The 10,731-nt window shown below is 39.4% G+C and overlaps 1 protein-coding gene across 5 annotated transcripts in view; it reads left to right on the plus strand.

The window, feature by feature from the left end:
• LOC138003994 (uncharacterized) overlaps nt 1-10,731 on the plus strand; it is a 33,465-nt gene extending 22,734 nt beyond the window's left edge. For all 5 annotated transcript variants that reach the window (XM_068850368.1, XM_068850359.1, XM_068850396.1 and 2 more), the window contains 6 exons: nt 454-535; nt 1,711-1,825; nt 3,125-3,235; nt 5,056-5,132; nt 5,697-5,809; nt 8,068-10,731. In XM_068850368.1, the coding sequence (XP_068706469.1) occupies nt 454-535; nt 1,711-1,825; nt 3,125-3,235; nt 5,056-5,132; nt 5,697-5,784 (473 nt within the window). In that variant the 3' untranslated portion in view covers nt 5,785-5,809; nt 8,068-10,731. The remainder of the gene's footprint in view (nt 1-453; nt 536-1,710; nt 1,826-3,124; nt 3,236-5,055; nt 5,133-5,696; nt 5,810-8,067) is intronic.

A 10,731-nucleotide genomic window follows, 5' to 3' on the forward strand; every position in this document is an offset into this window, starting at 1 on the left:
CCCCAGTAATTTTCCATATCCCTAGGATAGAATATTATCCTGTGGGTAACAAAGTTGATTTTGATATTGCATATCCTATGGGCAGTTATTTGTTCCGTGGTCGAATTCTCAAAAGAACGCGAATCCATCCTAAATACCATCGGGGGTTTTTCCGGGGCGAACCGAGAACCAATCCTCGGATAGTTGAGAGTTCATAGCCAGTCGCAATACTGCGTATAATTTCTCGCGCCAGTTTAGTCCGAAAAGAACGGATCATTTTTTGTATTCTTTCTAACTCAGATGGTCTTTAGTTTATTCCCTCCATTCTACAATTGAGAGCATAATAACTTGGGAAACAGAGAAGGTCCCGAAAGAACGGACAAACCAGATATTACGCGTGTTCTTATCCCGGAATAGCCTGAAAAGTTTTCTTCCAGATTTAAAAAAGTAATCATTGCTTTCGCTTTTTATTAGGTGTCGACTTCCAAATCAGAACGATGACTACACAGGGCAGATATATTGCACTGCAGCTTTGGGATACCGCTGGTCAAGAAAGGTAACGTTTACGTTGCATATAGATTCCCAGAAAACCAAAGCACAGGCTTGAATACTTCGGGTTTTTCTGTTTTGAGATCCTAAACAACTGATCACAGAAGCCGTTTCAGTCCACGAAGAGAACAACAGTTGCTTTGGCTGCATTCTTCGATATTGCGCGAACGGGTCACAAAAGACAAAGAAAAGGAAAAAGAACCTCTTTCAAGCCACCCTAACTGGAGTGTCCGAAATGTTTTACTGCTCTTTTTTGCGGTTGTGACCAATTATGTTTTTTGGTGGAAAAAAGACGATTCTAGAGATAAATTCTTGGGGAAATTTTCTTTTGTCACAGCATTTTCAGAAACCAACCAATTTTTTTATTTTCTGGCAGGACTAGTTCTCATTCTTAACCCAAAGGTAATAATTGACAATGAAAGGCTTACTTTTGGCTGGAAATGTCGAGTTTCGGTTGAAAGTCAGTCGTAGTTGAACTCTCATGGTCATGAACTGCTGACCAACTGCGTTTTGTGCCCTAAACGTTTTAGGGAACTCCAGAAACATGGGGGCATTTCTCGAAAGTTCCGAAGTGACTTTTTGAATGTCGCAATTCCCTGGGAGAGGTTTAAGTCATCAATCTTCACCGTCATTTTGCTTTTAGGTGTCTTGGAAACATACTAAAATACCAGGGCCCGGTTGTTCGAAAGCCGATTAACTTAATGCAGGATTAGTGTAAACCTTTGTTTCATGTTTTCAACTTTTTGGTGAAAGTTTCTTTTGCTTATTTTTGAATTTCAAGATTGACTTCTTCTAATGTAAAGATTTGTCGAATATCAGCGTTGAACAGCATTTGGGAGTAAAGAAATAAAGTCCTTGGTTAATTTTTAATCTGGGATTAGCGGCCCCAGCTTTATAATTAAAAGAAGCGTATAGCAGTTTAACATAGGGCTTTTTCGGGCTTGAAAAGTTAGCGGGACTCGAGAAACGGGACCCAGGCTTCTTAGACAGAGTGAACCCCTAGTCATGTACGCCTACTCGCGGGCTACCTTTTGTCAGCGGACACTCGCTCTCTGGCCTCCGGGGGAGGTACAGCAGCTTGGGGTCTAGTCTGTGTCATACCTATGCCCGTCATCGTTATGTTAAGCTTATATCCCCTTCAAGACAATTACCTAATTGTCAATCTGCTGATCTCCAAATCAGATTCCGCAGTATTACCAAGCAGTACTTCAGAAAGGCGGACGGCGTCATTGTATTTTATGATGTCACCATGGAATCATCGTTTTTGCATATCAAGAACTGGATGATAAGCGTAGAGGTATGTGCGCAGCAATGTCTAATCGGCAGAAGGAATTGTGGCAAAGAGAAGGGAGTGGCGGCTTGACTCAGTCCTTAGGGCGCTGAATTCGCTTGAATGTGCTCCCGGTTTGACCTTGTTTAGCGCGAATTCGCTCTGACGAAAGGTTAACTCTCGGAAATTGATATTTCGAAAATGGCCTCTTCTTGCTTGGCAAAGCAGGAAAAATCTATCTGTGCCACCACAGGTACCCCAAGCTATTAGCGGAAAAAATTTAAAGACTTGTCTGAAGCAAAATAAGTATGCTTCAAAGCGAAAACTGTGAGCGAACTTCAAGCATTTGTTTTAATACTTCCCTTCATTTTTGTGGGTTTCTCTTAATCTGAATGTTTTGCCGCCATTTTAAGCGATTTTTAGGGAGTTTTTTACTGTCAGTGTTGCTTCTTTCTAAATATTTATATTTTGCTCCATGCAAGCCCTGATAATTTTTCTGCTCATCAGCTCGTGTGTGAGTGTGGCACTCACTTTTACGAAACGCGTTTAACATATAAAAAGCGACTTTTGATGGTAGAGCGAGTTTCAATCGAGTGTCCTAAAGCCAACACCAAAGTAATTACTTTGGCCTATCAAAAAGGGCGGAGACAATCCAGTAAACCAATCAAAACTTGAAGTAATTACACGTAGCCGACTCAAAGCGCGGGAAAATGTACACTCGCGAGCAACGATTGGTTTTGGTTTCACTTCTGATTGGTTGAAAAAGTGGCGCGAGAACTTTGAACCAATCACTGAGTGAAGTAATACAAAACCAAAGCAATTCGCTAATTACTTTTGACAATCAATTGAAAACCGCTCTAAAATGTTTAAGGGAAGACTCATTTTACCAACGAAAAATATGAGAGTGGCTCAGTTGGTTGAGCACCGGGCTGTTACGCGGGAGGTCGTGAGTTCAACTCCGGCCGGACCAACACTCAGGGTCTATAAATAACTGAGGAGAAAGTGCTGCCTTTGTAATCACATCTGCAAATGGTTAGACTCTCTAGTCTTCTCGGATAAGGACGATAAGCCGGAGGTCCCGTCTCACAACCCTTCAATGTTCACAATCCTGTGGGACGTAAAAGAACCCGCACACTTGTCGTAAAGAGTAGGGCATGTAGTTCCCGCTGTTGTGGTTCTGTCTTCTGTGGTGTATCATGGTTGGGAGGGTTAATGCTCGGAGAGGGCCATAAGTTAGAAAACTGTAACAGGTTATTACGTCTCCCTCTTTAAGTAAAGATATTGAATTGAATTGAATTGAATAGTGTACTTGTTTGATATTTTCAGGAAGGAACAGATGAGGGTACTGCAATCATGATAGTTGGTAACAAGACCGACCTCCTTGAGGACGAAAGTGGTCGACCAGTCAAGAGTGAAGATGGAATGAAATTAGCAGAGGTGATAGCATATCTTAATATACGCTGTTCGTCTCATGTTATTCACGCATTCTTGTGTTCTAAATCCATATCTTGGTTTTGACCTTGTAGTTAAAAAAAAAAGAAGGAAAATTCAGGCTTGAGTGGTTACAGTTAAACTACGTCACGCGTGAACTGAGTATTCAAATCTGCGTTCCAGTTTTGAACTTTGCTCTCGAGATTCTGAATTTCCCGTAGATATTTCCTTGATATATCGCAAATAGTTAGCTATGAACTTTCGTTTTATTATAAAATAAACCGTGTTTGAAAAGTGAAAACTATTTCAAGCGTTTGATGAATTACTGTTCTGTTGTTGTGCATTTTTCGCACCAACTTTCGAAAAAAATCTTCGAGATTCCATTCAAATCTCGGAAGCTCCAAAGGGGAATTCGGATGTTCATTTCAGTGTGGTGGATACTGGTCACGAGTTACATAGCTCGACTGTAACTGCAAGGTTGCAAAAATCAACATCAAAAGGACAAAACTTCAGAAAAATCTCATTCTTCTAAAACTTGTTCGCGCCAACAAAAATTCTAGTTTATTCAGATGTGACACATAAATGACGAAATCGCCCGCGCGAGCAAGATGTCTCAGCAGCCGGTCCCCCTGTAGTTCTTCATTTGCCGTATTCATTGACAATGTGGTGGTTACATGACGGTTACATAGTTTTCTATGGGGTAGAAACCTAGCACTTCATATTACACTGTAATCAGTTATGTCTGTTCAAATATAAGTGCCACACGGCCAACGTTTGCAAAAACATAATCCTTCCTTGTCTTTATTAAATAGTTGATAATAAGGAAGATTGCAGTGTTAATCAAGGCGGAAGCGGACGAACATCTTCAAATACAATTATAAAATGATTAGGATAGTACGCGCACTCTCATTGGTCAATAGCTGTGTTTAGATAAGAGTATGGCAATACGACTGTGACATCACACGAATTTTGATTGGTTATTTGTTGTCAGAGGCGCGTTTTGATTGGCTGGCAAGAAATATGAGCGTGTATCAAGAAAATCTGTTTGAATCAATAAGTAAAAAAACAGCGTTTTCCTTCATTTGTCGAATTATTTTTCAGAAATATTTTGTAAAAGCAACAGAGGACTTTTTTTCCGTGTTTACATAGCCTCATCTAAACACTCGGGGAGTTATGCAAACTCTATGTAAACAAGGAAAAGTCCCCTTTTGCTTAATTAGAAATTAAACTTGAGGGCTATTTTTCTGAATCACACGATACCAAGTCCAATTTTCTCGCACTTCTGAATCGTAACCACAACAAAATACGAGAAAGAATGTGATAGTGGCATAAATCATGTGAACGCTGATTGCGCTAAAGCTCTAAAACGTTTTCACCTGAGAAAAAAGAGAACCTGAACCCAGTTGTTGAAAGGCCCGATATCTTTATCAGGCGGACAAGTCACTATCCAACATTTTCTATCAATATTCGCTCACGTAACGGTGAATATGCACACTCGAAGCTCATCTCATAGTAAAGGCGCCATCGAAATCCTTGGCCAGCATTTAATGTGGAGTATATTTTACGTTCTACGTCGTGGCGTATCCACTAGATAAAGTTACCCAGCCTTCGAAGAAATGGTGTCAGGTGAACTGTAAGTAGAGTCCGCTTGATATCTCTGTAGAAATGACGCAAACAACAGACAAATCAGGGCTGCTGGTGAATAACTAATCATATTGGAGAATTTTGTCATATTTGGTTACGATTATTGTATCAATAACAAGGGGATTATTTAATCAATGCACTAGTTTGAGTTAATTGTTAACTGTCCATCAATTGGTCAACAGGACTACAAAGCCTTGTACAGTGAAACCAGCGCTAAAACAGGCTTCAATATCAAAGAGTGTATGGAAGAATTCGCAAAGTGAGTAGTAGATTCTTGCATTATTTTTGCTCGGACAATCTTATTTAACATAGTTTTACTCAGTTCGAAGATCAGGATGGAAGGATTCGCCTCTGAATCTTATTTTTTTCTTTGGGTCACGATTTTCCTTCGCTTGCGACTTGCGATATATCTAAATTTTTTCTTCACTTTTTAGTACAGCTATTGTTTTATTTACCGTAGTTTTATCCATATATTAGAACTAGAATAACAATGAAATAATATTTGTGGTTGTGTTCGATATTCATAAGTCATAGCGCTTGGCCGCTACTCGACCATCGTAGTATAAACCGGGGAAAAAAAAGCATTTACCAATAGCTCTTTGTTTTATATGGGACATAACCCGGTTGTGTTGCATGAACCGGAAACGATATCTGTCGGGTGCAATTGGACCGGAAATCAGGGAAGAGTATTTACCACCTGTAGCCTCTAGAAATTCGCTTCCTCCTTCAAGCAGAATGGGGCTATTTCTAATGGAGCGATCGCTAACTCCTGACTGTTTTCTTGGCTTATCGTTAACGGACACTTAATTGTATTTCAATTCAGAATGTTACAAGATCGAGAAGACGAATACATGCAGAGTGTCCTTAATCTCGTGCCAGCCAAGCCGGCACAAAAGAAATGCTGCAAATAACGGAGAAGGGGATTCGTGAAAGCAGGTAGGGTTTGCGCACGATCTTGGCTTTTTTTACTTAGGTTACAATACCATAATTATTTCTCAGTTAACGTAGTTATGTATAATGTCCCGTGATAAATCACGTACCTCTTGCGGAGAAAAGCAAAGAATAACCTTTTGAAGGAAGATAAATAGGTAATGGAGGTAACAGAGGACGGTGAAGAGTTCCGTACTTTTGGGCCTTGCTAAAGAACAGTCTTAACGGTTAGATATTTATCTGTTTCTCAAGAGATTTAAATAACCTTCAAACTCTTTTATAAGTTGCCGCATCATGAGAGGTTCAAAATACTTGTTGTTAGTTAATAGGGACTTCAGATCTACGACAGTGAAGTCGACGAAAACGTCACGTCAAAATAGAACTTTTTTTTTTACAAATAAATGAATGATGGAAAGCTGTGATGGGCCCGTGGAGAGGATATGATACAAGGGAATACACCCTTTTTTTGAGGCTATCTTGGCTGGTGGGCAAACACGGCTAAATTCACAGTAAATGTGCATGTGGGACTTTGGCCGACTTTGAACCGTTGTAGCGCCGCTAAAAAGAGACGGATTTCTTTTCAAAGACATTTATACTGAGATTATTTTCATGAAATATAAAGAACATATTCAGGCTACAACGACCATAAACGAATTTTTAAGATTTCATACAAATCCTTCTAATCAAAATTATGCAAATTGCCTCGAAATTAGAAGCAACATGAGAAGATTTATTATTCGAATTTACGGACGTCGTCTCTTCCCTGTTGGCGTTATTTTCCGTTGGATGAATGATATCAATAAACTATTTAAGATAGAAGCAAAAGTTGGAAATCCGTGTCTTTTTAGCGGTGTTACAGCGGTTCATAGTCGGCCAAAATCCCATACATTTACTGTAAATTTAGCCGTGTTTGACCCCCCCCCCCCCCCCCCCCCCTCCCCCATCCTCCAGCCAAGATGGCGTCAAAAACCGTGGAGGGGTCAATTGAATCAAAATTACAACTTTGCTCTATCTCAAGTCTTTCGCGATTAGTCCATCTCGTTCACGTTGTGCATTGTGGGCGAAGTATCCCAAAATAAATTGGTATGAGCGGTTTCAGAGTAAAAATAGAGAATAAATAAAACGTTCACATCTGTATGCTCATAGAAAAAAATACTCTTTTTTTATGTGCTAATTACACTCACGAGCCTCGTTTGCATGGACATGTTGCTTGAGAGCGAGGCTAGTCAGTCTGATTAGTACATAAACAAGAGAATATATTTTTGGCCACCATTTATGCATTTGATCTATATAGCCTGCAAGCAGGCTCTTCGTTGAAGATGGCGCGCAGTCGTAGTATAGGCTTCTTCGTAAAAAACCCCCTCAAATTTGGTGATTTCAGGTCGTTGTTATGTAGAGTACAGCAAAAATATGTGAAATGCCTGCCGCACGTGCAGCACGCTGATTGTTTATCTTTTGACCAATGATATTATTGCTTTGTTCCGTTGACTTTTCCGTTGCCATTATGCATTTAAAATTGATCATTCTGGGTTATGTCAAAAGAAAGTGTTAAAGGGGCTAGGTCACGCTATTTTAGGCATTTTCAGCACTGATCGAATGGTCATAGAATTAACTAAAATATCAAAATAACTGTTCAAAACTATAGAAAAACTCTAACAAAACACAGGGAAGCCAAGAAGGGACATGGATGGACAAAACTGGAGAGGATTGAAATGGATTAAATTTGAGTAAATTTGAAAAACGTCGGCCCACCTTTTTTCAAATTTATATCAGTCTATATCAAAATGTCATTTACAAAGCTTGAAAATCATTCTCAGTTGTTATGTCGCCGTGATTTTGCAAATGAAAGACTCTTGCTCTGCCAATTTGACGTTTAGAGCTCATAATTAACAAAATTAAACAAAATTACCTAAAATAGCGTGACCTAGCCCCTTTAAGGAGTTGAAAAAAACGCATTGGATTGAAACATTGAAAATGCATGACAAGTTACTGATAGTTTTAGAGCAATGCATTCTGGCTGCTACGCGCTACGCAGTGCATTCGGGTCAAAAGCTAGCTGCATTATGGTAAAAAGCCAAAAAATCGAGATTTTGCATAGTTCATTTGTTTTGAAATTTGTGTTGCTACTCGCTTGCTTTACAGAAATGATTCTTTTTGGCGTTGGCATTGCCTTGGCCGTTCTTTTTGCGCGCACTCGTACAGATTTTCACAACCTCGGAAGATCGAGAGACCTCTTTTACTAAAGACTTCCTCAAATTCCACAGGTTACTACGACGAGAGTGAGATCTACCTAGAGCTCCCCAACAAAGCCGTTTTCAGCGGTCTTCTCCACTTGTTCCACAAGTGACGGTCGTCCAGGGACCCCCTCCTGTCTCCTCATCGAAATTATTCGATCAATGAAGAGCGTCGGATGCCTCCCAAGCAAATCGTCTTCCACGAAAAGAAATAATATTGAAGTTAACGATGTCCAGAAACATGATCTTAGAACACTTGGAGGAAAGTATCATTTTTCACAGTTTAGGTAGTTTTTATGTAAGTGGTACATGTAAGTTTATAAAGAATCTCATCCATACGATCGCATGATCGTTAAACGTTTTCGCCACTTCACTCGCCATTGCCTGTTTCTCTTTCGTAAACGGTTGATGCCACTACTGGTGCAGAAAACAAGTCTTTTTCCCAAATTTATGGCGCGTTTTTAGTGACAAAATTCCAACTTGCAATTCAAGCTTTCAATTGGGGGAATTCAGACAATCATTTCGGCAATAGACAATTTTACAGTTGTGTGCTTAGCTACCTGGCCTTCGAATGAAAGTGAGGCTGGAGTTGACCTTGCTTTGATAGAAACCTCACTGCTTTTCTTATGCTAATGATGTTGTTTTCATGCTAATAAGTTGGAATTTACATAAGAAAAGCTGTGAGCAAAGTCAACTCCAGCCTCACTTTCATTCACAGGCCAGGTAACTAAGCACACAATTGAAAAATGGTCTATTCCATCCTTCAGAATTCAAACATGCATGCCATTGAAGGTTTGAATTACTGAAATGAATGTCGGAATTGTTGAATTTCCAAACTGAAGGTTTGAATAGCTAAATTCAATGTTTGAATTGCCGAATACATGTTTGACACTAAAAACGCGCCTTATGCTCTAAGGTGGGATAAAATTACTGCTGTATAAGTTTAAAATCGTATACCGTGTTCACGTCTACAATACTCAGTAGCGGGTTAATTAGGTTAATTGAGCATGATTTTGATTTTGCTTGATGTATGCGATCCATTAAGTATTAGAATGCACGAACGGCACGTGCTCAATTTAAAATTCTTTTCGTGCAGCAACAAATTTGTACAACTCATAATTGCTGGCTGATTGTTTTTTTATTACGAATCGCCGCAAAAGCGCGGCAGATGTCGCATTGACAATCGCCATGAAATCGCCGGCTGTTCACACGCGCGATTTTGCGTCGCCATGAAATCGCAGCAAATATTGCCCGTGTGAACGGTGCTTAAAACACTGTGTCCATATGACCGGCAGTCCGGAAATTTTCCAAATGGAAGAAGAACCCGATTCAAATTTGTTTCTTTCGCGGCGGGGGCACCCCAGTTACCACTCGACTGTTAACGCAAAGCGATCGAATGTGGTTTCATTTTAAACTGAATTGCTACTAATCTTAATTACTGAATGCTAACCGTTTCGAAATAAGCACGAGTCTAGTCTCAAAAATGCAGTGGCGAATTCGAAGGACGTGCGCTGCTCATCTCATAGCTCGGGTTCGGTTCTTTACGTTCTATTTGGAATCCTAGAAGTATTGTGAGTCTTGTAAAAGTTGCATTCACTGTTTACGGGAGGGAAACTTTTTTGCTGCTCCTCATTAAAGTGGTTCTTACGCTGGTTAATTAAAAGAGCCATAATGATTTTAATCAGTCGTCTTTTCAAGCAAATTAGCTTCGAATTCAGTCCCTGTACATTTTACATTGTACAACCATGGTGAGAAAATAGTGTTAATTCTGGAGTTGAATACTCTCTTAATTTATTTTAAGAAGGTGCTGCTGTATTTATATTTTATTTAAGAAAAAACAATTGTGGGATATGAGAATCGCTAACGAGAGTTATAAATTTCACTAATATATGCAAGTTTTAAGGGTCTATTTCAAGGAAGTCTTTTAAACAGAGTAAATAGTTTCACCGAAAACAAATTGAACTGGTCTATCTATTTTGATTTTTAAAAGAGTATAAGTCCTTTGTTTTAGAAGAATTTCATGTTCATTGTTGTGTCTCGGACCTCTTTGCCTGATGGAAAAATTCTAAACATGCCTGTCTTATACACGAAACTTTACACCTGTTTCCAGGGCGAATATTCTTTGCTCCTTTCACGAAACCTTCTGTACAATTTATCTAAAGGAAAGTCGGTCACCAAACTATACGGGAAAGAAAGGCGGCGGGAGGAAACGTTTATTTAATTTGCGGCGGGGAAGATGAGTGGGTGGGTGTGAGGACTTGTGACCGATTTTCCTGACCCCCGGATTTGGTCTTTACGGCAAAGAGAGTTGTCAGATGTATGCTTGAACACAACCGATTTCCAGATAAAACTTTTGTCACAAGGCTTACACAGGTTTCTTAACTTGAGCACATACAACTTTGAAAGATGAAATTCGAAAAGTTGAATGAGGGAACTGCACTGAAGCGTGTCAATAGAACTCCGAAAACGTGAAATTTGACGCTTTTATTAACAGGGTCTCTAACTTAAATGTCCATGCGTCCATTTTAAAAAAGTATCTTTCCTTCCTTTCCAATTTTTACTCAATTTAACTTAACTTATTTCTAAATGTCGTACTTGCGTAATTACAATGTGGCCGAGTGACATGTATTTTGGAGTTTAAGAAATGTCGTGATTTCTAATTTATACAGGAAAATAAAAGTATTTTCAATAGTG

This window comes from Montipora foliosa, chromosome 1 (assembly GCF_036669935.1).
Source record: "Montipora foliosa isolate CH-2021 chromosome 1, ASM3666993v2, whole genome shotgun sequence".
Lineage (NCBI taxonomy): Eukaryota > Metazoa > Cnidaria > Anthozoa > Scleractinia > Acroporidae > Montipora > Montipora foliosa.